We start from the raw sequence: 16,639 nt of genomic DNA on the forward strand, positions 1-16,639 counted from the left end.
TTTATATTAAAAATGCTGGGCCTTACATACAATTCTCCTAAAACCTAGGTCTGCCTTTTAGTACTTGAAGAAAATACAAGCTTTTCAAATTTAAAAGTAGTGACTCAAATCTCCACTAGATGACAGTACAATCATGTGGTAGTTGGATTAGCCTTATTTTCAAAGTATATTATCTAGTTTAAGCACATTACGTCCATGAACTTTAGTGTAAAGAACTTTATGCAACTCTTCCTCTAATTTATTTTTATTTCTGACTAAAAAGCACCTATGAAGCTTTAATGATGAATAAATACAGGTGAGAATGATAATGTCTTAAACATTCACAATGAATGATTTTCCTTCTGCTTTTAGACCAGTTGGTTACCTTTCAGCTAACACACTAGAATATGGGGAGTTAAGGCACAGGGTGAAATCAATTAAAAAACCCAAACAACTTTTTATGACTTGAAAGAAAATGTAAAAACACAACTGAAATAGAAATTTGATACAAATTTGTCTACAATTAAGAATCTGACTGGTTAATAAAACAGAAGAGATGGTGTTCCCTCCTCAGGGCCAATGCTGAGAAGCACTGTTCTACTGTAAGGTGACCTAACATGCCCTTTTTATCCCGGAGACACAGCCTTAAATGGAAAACAATGTCCTCATAACTCAAGGTTTCATCCATTTAGCCACCCTCTTTCCAGTTGTCTCTTAGGAAATACTCGATCTTTACATGAGAGTATTTCAAGCTTTAGGGAGCACAGTTACAGAGGGCTGGGGCTTCTTAATATTCTCAGTTCATAATACCTTGCTTTTTTAAAGGATTTTGAAATCCTGTACATAACAACAGAAGCACTGATTGAAAATGTAACCCAGGGATTAACTGGAGGTGACATGGGAAAAGAAAGACGTAGAGATTAATTCTACACTGAAAAGTACAAAGAAAAAAAACATTTACATATTTACATATTTTTAAGACACCTAAAGTACCTGTTTAAAAAACTGAGATCTGATTAATTTCTTTATGAAATATGTGCTACTTCAGGATATGGATATTATCATCAAACAAAACGTAAGCCAATTTTTGCATGTCTGGCATGCCTAATTAGCTAGCACCAAGTGTTTGTGAGTTAATATGAGCCCTAGGTTCAGTAATGCTGCACAACTCAAATGTTTTCTTGGGTCTTACTATTTCGTAAATGCTTGTCAAACATATGAGTAAGTTGCCAGGCAAAGATAACTTTTGCCCATTATAACCAGGCCAGTGCCACTTTAAGCTTTCACACTGCAGAAAAAGCATTATAATTTCAATTAAAAAATCCCTCTGGAAGTTATCGGATGTCACATGGGTTTCCACATGCTTGACGCTGGCTCTGGCATTTCAAAACCTGCTGCAAGCCTTAATTTGCTGAAAGGGACTACAGTACAAAAACTGGAAGATCATTTCCATGAAGAAAAGATTTCCTAAGAACAAATTTTTCCTGTACTTTTATATTTATATAAACCTTAAGAACTACTGAAAAAACAATGTTAGGGCACACAATGCTTATGCCTGTATTCCAGTATGATTTCTTATTCTTGTGACCATTATAATCCATCAGCCCAAAAATGGCTAGATTTTCAGAAGAAGGTATTTCAGAAGAACCCCCTAGAAGTATTATTTAGATAGGTACTGTATTACACAATCTGAATATAAAACGTGTTCATTGTGAAAAGTGGTAGTAGGAATTGTGCAAAGAAGCTTTAATTCAGACTTTAAAGTTGTGATGGAATTACAAAATAAAATTATTCTGCATGTAACACTTGACACAGCAGTTCTTTTAAACATCTTCTAATATCTAGTGATGGACTTTGCTCTCTGTCATATGATCTAATTCCTTGTGATTAATATCTATGGGGATAAATTTGTGAACTACAGAGCATTAAACAACTGCAAAAAGGAAGCTTATTCTGTTTTAATGTACACACCTTAACACCAGTTTCCACAAGGTGCCTTTTGTGGAAAAATTGTAAATATCAGTGTTTATTATTTTATTGGTCAAGGAAAGAGTACTTAATTTTAAACATATTTCAAACAAAAGTTAGTAAAGATCGAATCTAAATAAAGTATAAGAATGAAGTACAAGTATAGCCAAGTGAGACAGAAGTTCAAAACTTTATTTGGTAGCTACAATATATCAGGCTCTTGGGTCTTTCAGTCCACTAATATTTAGTTGTCTTTTTAGTCAAGAGTGGAACTCTGTTCATATGTTACATGCATAGTTCTGTGCCCATATCAATATATGTGCTTTGAAGACTCACCACCTATTATAAGATACACAGTATATATTAATCAGAATAAGTTGTAACAGTTAGTGTTATGAATAAATGTAGAATATTATCAATTAACTACAAATACTATTGTAATGGTAATAATATGTTGGATATGTACTGTACATTGTTACAATAAAAAGGCAATTTAAAAAATAAACAACACATTAGATCTGCTTTCAATAACACTACTGTAGGTCCAGTCTCTGGCAGTGTTAACGCTTCAGAATTATTTTTCTCACTTTCTTTCCACAGATGTTCACCATTATTAGTTATTGAAAAGGGAAGTTCCATACCTTTCAGTGCTTCTCCCGAACTGTCTTGGGTAAGAGAGGTTGGAACCCAAATGTTTTTTTTAATTTCTCGCTTGAAAAAAAAGCAGCTATTTAGCAGTCATAGAAAGCCACTTTTTCCTCTCTGAAATGGTGCTGTGACCACTTATTTCGGTCACTAACAGCAGCTGAATGGTGCTTCTGAGTCACTCAGTTATGAAGCAGCTTGACATCCCATGAACCACAACGTTGTGAGGCCCAGATCAGTCATTGTAAAAGGGGTCTCAAACTGAAAAATGACACTGCTGTTTCTTTTTTTGACAAAGAAATGTATCCTCTTCAGTTCAGTGACAAACATTTGCATTGTCCTTTTTGAGAAAGCTCTGTATTCACTCAAGACCCATTTGCACTTATTCAAAGAACTACAGAAAAGAAGTCAATGTATTGGTCTGTGTTAATGTGCCGAGACGTTTTAGTGCTCCTCATTGTCTTTGGCAAAACTATGCATGTTCTTCTCCATAAGATCATCTTGCACAAAAGTGTTTCAGTTTGCTGAACCCATCATGCCCATTACATTGCTTTGTCAATCAGCATAACAAAGATGTAACAATTAGATTAAAACAAAGCTGTATATACCTTTGACTTTCAGACCCAAATGATTTTGGTAAGCTTTAATAAGTTTTTTTAAATGGAATTATAAAGCCTGTCCTCTGAAGAATCTGTTTATCAGCTGCCTATCCAAGGAGCAAATGTTGCCAATTATACTTTAGAAAGATTTGTGGCTTAGTTTTCTTTCTTTATCCTGAAAAGATAGAGCATTTTTTTATTTTCCTATGAAGCAGATCTGATAATCAGATAAATTACTGAGTGGTCAGTTTTGGCAAATTTAATTATTCGGGACATTTCCCACAGTATCAACGGCAAACTCTGCCAGTAATTTACATGATGAAGTTAACATTGACTTGAATGATTAAGTTAACATTCAGTCACCAGCTATTATTACTTACAAATACAGCATAACATCCGCTGTACAGTGTAATTGTTCTGCCTTCCTGCATTTGCATTTCCCACTGAGTGCACAGGCCTCTCTTGGCAGTCAGTTCAAACCCCAATGTGTATTAACATCACCTTGGTTTGAAAATCAAAGGAGTTTTGTTTACATTCTGTTTTATTGTTGCAAAATCAAACAAACACAAGACAACTGTGATTGTGAACCAGTATAGTGATCATACTGAATCTTGAACATGTTGTACTGTTTACATCTCCATTGACAGACAAGAGTATGCTCTGGGAAAAGCAACCATGTATTTTATGTGCCACAGAATTTTAGTCTCAGTGGTTTCATGAAGAGAAAAGAACATGACAGAGAAAGCCAAACACTGCCTGCACTTGTTTGTGACACAATGGACAAGGTGTTCTTTAATGCACCATTTGTAAATAGTGAAAATATTCTGACTTGTGAAATGCACAACCAGTGACGCAATACAGCATTGGGCAAAAGTTACAGAAGTTATCTAATTTGTCATATAATAAGAGAACTAAAAAACAGATTGGTATAAAGTCAGCATGATTTTGTCATTCCTGCAATGAGTGAACCAGGTGTCTGTTTCCATATTGCAGTTCGTACGGCATCCACTTCACTTTCCCATTCGAAATCTCTCAAAATCATATACTGTGTACAGTATTTTTACATGCTGAATATTTACAGAATTCTTTGGCATTTTTGCAGATATACAGTGTATTTCTTGCTTGTTCATCATACTCTTGTACGTTAAAAAGTTAAAATGCTATTCTATTATTGTATAATAGTTGTCGAGGAAAGGATATCTTCATCAATCACAAGCAGATTTAAAAGGAGATATGCAAACATGCTGTATTCAATTATAAAACATACAACATAAATTAAGGCTTACTTCTAAAGGAAGAGCATATGAGGAGCTATAACTACAGTAATAAGATCACCAGCTCTTAATCTATGGGAGAGCGATGGTTGTTCATATGTCACTTAATGGTTATTCATTGTGCATGTAAGAGTGGTCCAAATGTGGGTTTCACAAAACTAGGATACCCTATTTGAAGAAAAAGAACAGGGGATCACAGTTTACAACATTTTTTTCTAATCTACGGTGTACATTTTACAGTGTTATGTCTAATCAGTGCACTATAAAGATAATTCAAAGACTTTAAAGAGCAGATTAAATAAAATTAGAATGCAGATTTACATCACATGAAGAGATTATACATCATTATTTGTAAGAAAAGCAGCTTTATTTAGTCAGTTACTTACATAATCAAATGAAATGTAAGGTTTTGAAAAACCTGTGTAATCAGTATAATGAGTACAATTATATAAAAAGTAAAAATACTTAATGGAGACATATTTCCTATCATAACACAGACAATAACTGAATATACTCCTTGCTTTTGAAGACAGATTTTCCCCTGTAACAGAACATTAAAAAACCCACTGAGTAGCAATGTTCTTCTATGAGCGATCATCTACTTGTTCAAGAATTGAAAAATAATAATGAAACATGAAGTAAGGCAATGAGTTCTAATTCGATAAAGAAATCCAAAAAATTGTATTCTTCCAAGAGTCCAGCAACACGTGCAATTCTACACTTCACAGATTTCTTTAATCTCTTTGATTCCTAGTATCACTGGCTGATTTGTGTGTTTACAGAGGAAAGATTGGCACTTTTGATTTTGTGACAAGTAATAATTCTTAAAATGTGCTTGCCATGAGAAATACCTCATGCTGTATGTTGGTTACCCATTCCTGAATAGATTTAACATCTGAGCAAGCCAAACTACTCTGTGAAAAGACATTTCAGCACAACAAGTTTTTGTGTAGTGTGTTTTATGATATTTACAGTGAAAAGCATAAGTATTGGGACAATGAAGTGAAATTTGTCATTTTTGGCACATTTTAAATAAAAGACAAAAAATTAACAGAAGGCAAAAGTATAGAGTTTCAGCTTTTGTTTTAAAGGATGTTTAGCCATATTAGAATAATGACATTGTTTGTGTTCAATCCACCCATTATAAAAAACAACAAATATTGGGACAAATGGTTGACAGATGCTTATAATTGTTCAAGCCTTCCATGTTGCATTAATTGTAAAAACATAAAAAACTGTGAATGTATAGCATTGGTTTGAGCCTTTGTTTTGGAGTAATTTGAAATTTAAATTAGAAGGCATACAATGAGATGGAGACTAGAGAGCTGTCTAGGACAGAAAAAAAGCAATTGTGAAGATGAGAGGACAAAATCCAATTAGAACCACTGCAGAGAGATTGGGCATCACAAATTCAACAGTATAGAATGTCTTGTAAAGAAAAGACACCATTGGAGGAGTAAACATTTGGCAATGAGCAGGACATACCAGGAAGACGACAGTTCATGACAGAAAAAACATTAGGGCTGTAAAGTAAAAGCCTCATACAACAACTAAAGAAAAGTCTCCAGAGTGCAGGGGTGAAAGTATTTCAATTCACTGTGTGTAGATGACTTTGACAGAAAAATTACAAGGGCTACACTGCAAAGATGCAAACCTTTCATCAGCACATAAAAAAAGGCCAGAACAGAATTTACAAAGAAGTACAAAGAAAAACCACAACGGTTCTAGAACAAAGTTTTCCGGACAGACGAGACAAAGATAAACCTTTATCAAAGTGACAGAAAGGCAAAATGAGGAGAAACAAAGGAACTACAAATGCTTCTAAGCACACCCCTTCATCTGTGCAGCATGGTGGAGGGCAAGCAACTACTCTTTACTGCTCGCTGTTCTTTATTGGTGATGTAACTAATGATGGCAGGAGCAGAATGTATTGTGAAGTGTTCAGAAAACACCTTGTCTGCCCATGTTCAAAAAATGCCTTCAAAATTGGTTGGTAACTAAGCCTACAAGCAAGACAATGACCCAAAACATACTACACACCTAACTAAGGAGTTCATCAGGAAGAAGTAGAAACTTTTGAACTGGTCAAGTGAATCTCCTGATTTGAATTGAGTACTGTACCTGCTGAAGAAGAAACTCAAATCCCCACAAACAACTGAAAGTGGAATGGAATAGCATCACAAGGGAACATGGTTATGTTGATGGGTTGAAGACTTGAAATAGTTATTTAATGTAAGTGTTATGTATACAAATACTAACTTTACATTAGTTTCATTTACTTAAAGCTAATTTGTCCCAGTACTTAGGATGCCCTGAAATTGGGGGTAATTAAAGACCAAAAAAAAATTCTAACATGGTTTCACATACTTTCACAAAAATATCTAGGAGTTAGAGCTGACATTTTGTACATTTCCTTCATATTTATCTTTTGATCTAAATTACAAATTTCAATAATACAGTGAAAAATGACAAATTTCAGTTAACTGGCAGAGTAGTTCTGATTTTAACTGTAAGTGCCACAAAGAGGAAGACTATGGTTGACAAGATCAGCATCAGGCACTTAGTGCAAGCAGCCCATCACTGTACTTCCTTCAGTACAAAGGTGCAGTCAATTAATCTATAGAACCCTGCTCTTTTTCTATGATCCCAGACAGAGACACACTTGAGTCAGCTTTCACTGAATACTTTGTAGTTGCAGACATAAGCACTGGCACTGTGTATCATAAGTTTGTTAATGACAAATTTGGCTTCCATTTACTAGAAGAGGTATAGTTTAAAAGTGTATTTATTACACTTTATCAATTAGTGAACAGCATTTATTTCAGACATAGGGTGCCAATAATTGTGAGTGCAACTAGATATACTTTATTTACTTTTTACACAATTACGAAAACAACATTGAAATATGTTTGCCCTATTTTAACTAATAAATTAAAAGCTAATAATGTTTTGACATTCAATATAACCATAAGCAAAACCTTGTTCTAACAGCCATAACAGCATAAGGAGGCGGACATTTTCACAATTAATCTAATGGGTCATTGCAAATATCAGCTTGTTAGATGATAAAAATACTTTCCAGCTTTGGTATTAAATAACTTCTCAGAACGAAATAATTAAAAAATGTGAGCACAATAGAAATCATGGAACTGCACATTGAAACAGTAATATTACTTGCAACTAAATTCACTTCAGTCTTGGTCATCACACAAATACAAAATCTCCAGGTTTACTTCAAAGACATTTTAAAATATTGAGATTTTGTTACTGAGCCGTAATTTCTGAAGAGGACATTTCTCCACATGGAGAAATTTTCTCAGTCAAAAATGATCTTCTTAGGAGCAATCTCATTGGACACCAGATTGAATGTATTATAACTTATGTGTCTGCAAATATTGTGCACTTATTACATTTAAGAGCATATATGATGGTTATAACTATAAAAACCTTGAAGTCACTTTGTATAAAATACATTAAACAAAGCAATATGTAATAAGGAACAAAATCCTTTTACTTCATGCTGCATAACAGGATGGATTCTGATGAATAAAGCTTAGGAATTCCTCAGTAACTATTATTCTAGGTGTGTCGAAATAAGCTTAAGTCATTGAAATAGCAGAGCCTATACTATTTTTTGTGAAGATATGAACTGTTGGCAAACTGAGAAAGCACCTCACTGATAACATCACTGAGTAGATTTTGAATGATGCTGTCTGTTAAAGCGTTCAGTAAGCAAGAACATTAGTATTGGTTAATATACATAACCAAAAATTGTATTTGCAAAAAACAAAAATGAATTTCCTGCAATGTATTGTGTCGCTGGCATCCATGTTTTAGAGCCATAGAAAGAAAAACGGAATCTAGTACAATTAAGTAATTTTGTAAATTGGAAACTACTTTAGAATCTATAAATCCATTTAGAGAACATGGTAGGTTACTACTGTCCCCTAGTGATGATTAATCACATAGTCATAAACAAATGTCACTTCTAGTAGCCCTAAGAAATGCACAATTTAGTGTTAATAGCTTGATTGTTATGCATTTATTAAGTGGAATTTGCAACTCCTAAAGTGTTACCTGTGAAACACTCATTTGTTGAATTATTGAGCAGTAGTACAGCTATTGTTATAAGAAGCATTATTAAGCATGTTAGTTGTTGTTCTTTATAAGACAACAGTACTTGTTTTACAGGGAGTAAATCCTACCATTGGCTTGACGTTTACATGATACAAGCATTAATATCTTTACATTATCTTACTTTTTGTAATGAAATGTGGATTTTGTGTAATACTAAGCTTTTGAGAATTCAAATTATACTAATGTACTTGAAGACCACTTTTTCTAAAGCCCTTCCAGGATGCTGTCCTTGGAATGTAGCGAAGGGAGCAAACATTTCTTCTTGAATACCTTAATCAGCTATCGTTGACAGCCATGACAGCATGCTGAGGAATAATTGTATGTTTTACACAAAGGCAGGATAAAAATCTGACAAGTTGTAATAAATTGATCTGTAACTAAAAAATATTTCTGTAGATTACTTTTTATCAGCTTATTTTGTGTAATAACTGAGAAACAAAGGTTGATCTTAGTTTCATTTGTATAAAAAACAGGCAGCATATTATTAAATAAATTACATAAACACAAAATTATCCCGTTTTGTTACATTTTATTGGCAACTTATTATTGCTCGCTGCCCTACCACCTGTGGAGCGAGCTTGGAGCTGCACGGTGACTGAGCAATGAGGGTGAAGAGGGTTGAAGGGATTTGGTTCATCTCAGTGGTCAGCTCTCCGTTTGCCCTCTGTCCCCCCACATCCCTCCTACCCAGCTTGCTGATGCCCCCCCCTCGCAGGACTGCATCTCCTCAGCAACTGGACTCCCCACTCTGTCAGGAAGACTGCATGAGGCCTGTCAGACGCTTCCCTGTAAGTGATTTGCCCTGGAACCAGAAAGAGGGAGCCTTTATCCTCAAATTGCAGCAAAAGCGTCAGAAAGTTTCTGTGGGATATAGACTGTTTTCTAAAAAATAAAGTGAAATTAAAATAAGGGAATGCAAATGATTACTGCATATCTGATCACTTACGCTACTCTGAGTTTTAGTTCTAAGGTATCCTCCGTATGGCAGTTATTAAAATTCCAAATGTACCAAATCAAAGCCGTGGTGGTAAAAAGCATTTGGCTTTCACAGCTGAAATCAGTAAAGGAGGAGTGAGAGATAATCAGAAGAATTGGGGTGGGAAAGAAGTATCCAGAACAAGAAAAAAAGTCAACATCAGGACAGAAAACTAAAAAACTTGGATGCCAAAGAAAGGAAAGGAGATGATGATACTTGTTACAGCTTGTAACTGCCATTTCCTGATCCTTGGTTAACCTCTGCAGATGGTAATAAGCACACCAAAGTTGGTAAGCTGGGAGATAGGTAGTGAGACTGCCTCTATTTTACAATCACCTTGCAAGTAACTGAAACTTAGGGGGGCTAAATGCTTTGGAACAGAAGGGGTAACAGAACATTAAAGTCTGACTCAAAAATATCGTAGGGATCTCCATTTCCCCCACAAGACATCTGGAAGGGTGACAGCCTGAGGCTACAGTGGCTGACTCCAGGGCTGAAAGATGAGGGGTCAGAACTGCTTGTTTCCTGGGTAACCTCAGGGTGCAGCCCTGTCCTGGGGTATCTATAGTTTTAAGCACAGAATTCTTCCAGAATCTAAAAAGTTAAACCTGATCACAGCTCATGCTGGCTAACCCCATGGTAAATAGTTAAGGGTACTGAAGGAAGTTCTATGCACACAGGTGTGTTGGAATTTATCTAAAAACATCCTCATGCTACAATATTTTGCGACTTGATAAATTGAGAAAAGCAAGCATGAGTAGAGAACCTATTAAACAAATTTTCTAAATTTCAAGATACTAGTTCAGAAAATATAACTACAAAGAGCACTGCAGAATGGATGTCATACTGCTATGTGGCATATAAGATAAAAGTGTAACTCAGAAAATTAAATTCTACTTTTAAGAGAAAACTGAAAAGATTGATGAGACTAGATTGGGTTGGTAGACAGCAATTTTACAACTCTGTTGTCTGATCTCGCCAGATCTCAGAAGTCAAGCTAATGTCTGGTGTAGGAGACCTCTGAGGAAAACCATATTTCCTCTGTAAGTGGTGTTGGTGAGACAGTAGGTGACACTCTTCCCTCTTGACTAGAATTTACAAACCAGTGCCTCAATATGGTAACCAGAAAATTGTGCTGTCGGATGTGCTGTCCTTCTGATGAGATGCTAAAAATATCAGTTACTAACAACTTGAGCACTAAAGTTCCCCGTGATGCTGTTCATAAGACTAGGGATGTTAATGCAGGTGTCCTAGTTAAAGCATATCCTAACCTTTCACAATCTGCCACCCCTAAAGTTTCCCCTTTATTCAACTACTGAAGAAATTTCTAATTTCTCCATCTGCTGTGTGGTGGGGAAATTGGAGAATAATGGCTGCTATGACTCTTTCAGGTGGGTGCTGCACTTCAGTTGTGGATGAAGTGGGTCCCACTTGCATGTAAAGTGTTTTGGCATTCTAGGTAGATGAAAAGTGCTGTACAAATGCAAGGAATTACAGCTGTGAAAATCACCTACTGATTAACACCTACAGAGAGAGAAAGTTGTTTTCTGGACAAACTGAAAAAATGAAGATCATTGAAAAAACTGAGTGCATTATCACAAATTAAATCAGTGACCAGAAATTCCAGACAAAATCATGCTTAAAAAGTGTTTTCTATGTTGTACAAGTTAAGGAAAAGTTAAAAGAGATTCAAGCATCTTAAAACAAATAGTTCTGTTTAGGAAATCATTCTACAATAGCTTGTGTATTAAACAGCATCATGAATATTGTGTATCATCTTCACTGATGAGGAAATCAATTGCATGTTAATGATTATACATTAAGTATAATATTATAAGTATAAATTATAAGTTCTCTCACACTAAAGACAAACACAACTTAAACAAGTAAAGAAACTAAAAGGCAGAGGTTGCTCCTGTTGACTTGAAAATAGAACTAGAACTTCTTAAACTTAATCACCCCCTTTCTGGGTTTCTGTGAGACAAGCCATATTATTTTAGAAGGTTAATCATTGAAAACACAAATTAAGCATAGCCATGTATAGTAAGTACAAATACCCTGTTTCATCAAACCTCAGTATTTTTAAGTTAAACTTAAAAAAGTGTGCATTTTTCATGTATTTTTAATTTTACTGTAAAATTGAAAATAAACATACTGTATAATTTTGATATATCTTAAGTCTGAAGAATTGACCTACTTCAATGATTTTTGATAATGGGTAAGAGGACATGTTTTGAGGACCCAAGGGGTGCTGGCTGTAGCAAAGGTTAAGAACTAATTAACTAGAGGAACAAAACTGAGCCAAGTAAATCTTGTCTAGTCAGTCTAAAATGTAAATCATGAAATTCACAGTGACAACTACATTCTGTTCAATTATTATCAAGTCAAAACTTTGAAGAAAGCACATCTAAAGTGAGTTCTGGCGTACAACATTATATTGTATGTTTATCTTTTCAAAAGAGGCTTGGACAAAGAACCACACAGAAATTAATTCTGGAAATCACATCAGTGGAAACTGAGGGTAGTGAATGCGTATTGATTAAAAACCTTACAAATGCACGGGAAACATAGAGAAATTGTAAGGGAATTGTTCTGCTACATTTATTTGCTAATCTATGCAAAATAATTGACTGGCAACCTACAAAAAGCTGCTAGGACATGTTAACTCAAACATACAACATGGAGAAGCAGTGAGAACGTCAGCAGGATGTATGTATATAAATAAAAAAGCACTTTAATTCAAATGAAGAGAGAAAAGTATAAAAGGTAACCTGGAAAGATTGCAACAAAATGGTTATGCATCAAGTATGAGATGCACATATTTAACAGTCCCTTCTTGGAAGGAGAAAAAGTTTCAACCTGCACCCTCCCAAACTTTGGAAAAGTTGTAAACTCTCACTCTTAAAGATAGTCAACCCTTGGCAGCTCTGGATACACCCGTTAAACTTGATTCTGGGTATTTAAGACTTGGAGAATGATTCCCCTGGAAACCAAATCTGACTTATCTTACTGACCTTAAAATCTAAAAAGATATCAGAAGCTGATGTGTAAAATTAAACAAGGAAAGAAACTGAAACTACTGTCTGTCCACCAATCCTGGCTATCACAAGCAGAGCGGAGCTCTGGTCTCCTGTAAAGGAGACGGCAGGAGAGGTACTCACCACACTGCGTGTAAACTTCTCTAGGGAGGTTCGGCGTCCCTGCTCATTCTCAGGCTTTAGGGGGAGGAGATTAGGGAAGAGACAACAAAGGGAAGGTCAGCTACAGGCAGTGAAAGGTGCAGGGCAGTGTGAGCAGAGCAGCAGCCAGCAGTCTGACTCATACAGCACACAAGCTGAGACCTGGGCAGTAGAGTGCAAGCTCATGGCAATCAGGGAGTGGAGCTGAGCACGTAAAGCAGAACATGGAGCACTCCAGTCAGTTTAAGGAAGGGAAAGTGTCTTGTCCTGAAAGGTGATGAATACCAACATTAACGAGAAAGGATTATTTTTCACATTCCAATCTTTCCGTCATGGACAACTATTATAGAAATAGTTCTTTATGCTCCTTTTTTGGTTGTTATTTTTCTCAAGGACATGTAAGCTCAGAGGTTGCAAGATCATTTTAAAACAGTCTACTTAGTCTCTGTCAGTTGGTCTTCACCTGTGATAACTGCACATCTTGGTGCAAAGAAACAAAGATGGTTGGTGCAAATATGGCAAACGTGGTGCTACAGTACATGGTGCAATATACTGTACAAAGGGGACCATGCTAAAGATCTTCCCATGGATAACAACAGGATATACAGTACAAGGGGAACTACAATGCTTTGCAAATGTATTCAGACTCTTGCACAGTTTTCAAATTTTGTTGTTTTAAAATATTTGTTACAGTACCTACACAAGCTACTCAACTATTTGAAACAAAAAACAGAAAGTAAATATATACTTAATATGAAACATAAATTAAAAATCTGTGATTGCATAAGTAATTAAACTGCTTGCTGTGCTATAAATATATTTACCTTAACAAGCCACTTAGTTGATTAGCCACTGCCAGTGTACAATAATAGCTATTTCAGAATAAAAACACCTGTCCCTGTGCAGTTCCTTAGTCGGGTGGTGCATCTTAAGAAAAGATTCAACCATGAAGACTAAGGGGTTTTCAAAGCAAAGGATAATGTCATTGGAAAACACAGATCAGGATCAGGTACAAATGATACTGAATAACACTGAAGACTCTGAATATGCCTTTGAGCACTATTTACCCAAGGTGAAGGTGAAGGAAAGTGAAATGTGAGACTTTACCACCCCAAAACTGCTCATATCTTAGAACTGAGAAGCAGGGCAAGGAGGAAATAAATAAGAGATGCCCATTTGAAGCCAACAACATCTATAAAAGAGCTACAGAGTTCAAATGTGCATCTGTCAACAATATTTTGGCCACGTACCTTTCAATAGAACAATGATCCAATGCACAAGACCAAAGTTACACTGGACTGCATTAAGATTAAGGAAGTGACCCAGCCCTCCAAATATCCTGATCTGATTCATACTGAGAATTTGTGGAAAAACTTTTAAATGTTGTGTATACAAAATACCTCAGAAACTTGAGAGTGCCTTCCTAGAAGTACAGTATGGGCAAAAAAGTTTGTAGAGATTTACATACAGGTGGCTATAATTTCTGTTCAATGTGCATGGACAAAAATTGTTTTCATGGGTCTGAATACATATGCAATAAACAGATTTCAGTCTGTCTTTAGTTTTTGCCTGTGTCTAATATTAATTACATGCTACCCTTAGAACTCTTCAGTTTGATCAGGTTTGATCACAAAATGAGACACCATAGGGACAGCCTGAATATTTTGCACGCACTGTATATCATATGTGTGACCATATTTGTGATGGTTTGCATGAAGTTGTTCAGTGTGCAACAGACCAATATAATGGTGGATTGGTGACTATAATGTCTGTCAAAATGGGAGACACTACAGTATATGACCTATATTTTAATAGTTTTTCCTTTTCTGTCTACATTTTTACCCTCGGCCCACACTTACAACAAAATTGAGAAGACTCATATTTTCTTTTAAATATGGAGACGTACCTGGCAAGAATCTTAGACATACAGTACCTGTCATATTTAACCATGGTATTCAGAACCACATTGATCGGAGTTTTGATCGTAGAGCTTTTAGCTGTGCTGAAATCATATGTTCCTCAATCAGTGAAGAACTGAGTGTCACTGAAAATTATTTTAAAACACTTACTTTTTGGCATTTATTCAGCCAGATCATTTTTAGTGTGTGTACAGGAGAAAGAAAGTGAAAGATTTTAGCAGTGTTGTGAATTGGAAGCAGGATCCAAACAAAGCTTTGAGAGCTTAAGAACACCAGTATAATTAATACTCCATACCCCACTGGACATTTCCTCACTGTTTAAGCCTTCACCACTCCCAGATGTGTTTTAACCACCCTTGATGAACTACAGTACCTAATATGCTGGAGATTGATTATTTAGGATCACACATAAAAACTTGTGATAAGATCCCAGAAACTCAACAATAATGTGGGACACTGCAGGAGATAAAAAAAAAAAACATTTTACAGCTTTAGTGTAAGGCAAGTACAGCTGTCAGCCTTTCATATTATAATGCTTATGAAAAGACTGAATATTTGTTTATTTTTTTTTTGATTTTGTAACTTTATTATTGTTGTTTTAACAGTCTTATTTCCTATAAAGGAATGACTGGGGGATATGTATGAGAGGAATGGCATTTCCTTATTATTAGAAACATTTTGGATTTCTGTGTTGCTTTAGTTCTGGATTGTTTTGGACAAAGCATTGATAAAATGTAAGATTTGAGAAATTCCAGTATGACTTCATGAACAGATAGAAAAAAACAAGGAAAAACAAAACTTACTAACTTATTTCCCTCTATTTTGCATGTATTGTGTGATTTTAGAGTGTACAGTGTACTGTACACGGGGAGCTATAATATTACCAATTCCCTTTCTCTTTGCTTTAAATTACGTCTTGCAAAATCGATCTCAAAGTGCAGCTCCGAAGACTGAAGAAAATGTCTCTTTCAGGAAACAGCCAGTCTTGCAGACACATTTTTAAATGCCCCCGCAGTGAAAGATTGGAACATCTAGAGCAACTCAGCTGGCCTGCACTAACTGCTACTCCCTACAGAAGTTTTTCTACAGCTACAGGATGTGAAGGAAATTTAAGTAATATAAAGGTGCCACCTTCTTTTTTGCCAGGAGGAGATCTTGATAGGTGTTGGAGCGAAGGAAACGTGCATAGCTGTCACTTTTCATCAGCTTGTAGATGTGCTCCTGAAAAAGAGTAAGACAGTTGATTCTGCAGCAGAATTACTCCTTACTCACTGTTAATACAGCAGCACAGTATACAGAAAGCATAGGGGAAACAGTCCAAGTTAAAGCACAGGGAAGGGGTTTTACAACACCTGACCTTCCCCACTTCTTCTTTGTAAAGCTAAATCAGTTTTGACCTCACAGGTTCTTTTGATCTCCACAGGTCTGGCTTTAGCACATGATGTTCACTTGTTTTGGACTTACTGCTATTATACAGGTAAAATGTAATACGTTGCTGAAGTTTTCAGGAGCACTGAAAGAACGTCCTCAGAGTGGGTAAGTAGGAAGGAGTACACTGAATGTAGCAATTTGTAACTTGTAGGAAGAAATGGAAATCAAAAGTTTTGACAAGACAGAAGTCAAATTTCAAGTTTGGAACAAACAAAATTTAAGGAAGTTAAAGTATAAGTCACACAGTGTATACCATCTTTCATGGTAGTAATATACCAGCAAGTAAAGACTTCTTATTCAGAACATCATATTTTTTAACTCAAATAAATCATATTAATAATTACACTAATTGTCATCATTCAACATTACTAAGTTATAATGTAGGACATGTGGACGGAATATAGTAGCTCCTTTACACGTGTGAAAACATTAAACCCACAATGAAGTGTCATTGCCCATTTGAATTTATTAAACCGTTTTTCACAAAGGTGATTTACAGTATACTCTGTTCACTCTGTTTTTCGTCTTTAAT

General features: G+C 35.5%; 1 protein-coding gene across 2 annotated transcripts in view; it reads right to left on the bottom strand.

The window, feature by feature from the left end:
- Window positions 1-2,118: 2,118 nt before the first annotated feature.
- Window positions 2,119-16,639, bottom strand: part of rgs6 (regulator of G protein signaling 6) — a 140,378-nt gene continuing 125,857 nt past the window's right edge. Inside the window, exons 16-18 of one of the 2 annotated variants that reach the window (XM_088648376.1) lie at window positions 15,808-15,897; window positions 12,740-12,793; window positions 2,119-9,404 (exon numbers count right to left, since the gene is read on the bottom strand). In XM_088648376.1, coding sequence (XP_088504502.1) covers window positions 9,354-9,404; window positions 12,740-12,793; window positions 15,808-15,897 — 195 coding nt within the window. In that variant the 3' untranslated portion in view covers window positions 2,119-9,353. The remainder of the gene's footprint in view (window positions 9,405-12,739; window positions 12,794-15,807; window positions 15,898-16,639) is intronic. The other variant, XM_088648377.1, reaches the window with a different exon arrangement.

The sequence above is a fragment of the Lepisosteus platostomus genome, chromosome 10 (genome assembly GCF_059453375.1).
Source record: "Lepisosteus platostomus isolate fLepPlt1 chromosome 10, fLepPlt1.hap1, whole genome shotgun sequence".
NCBI lineage: Eukaryota > Metazoa > Chordata > Actinopteri > Semionotiformes > Lepisosteidae > Lepisosteus > Lepisosteus platostomus.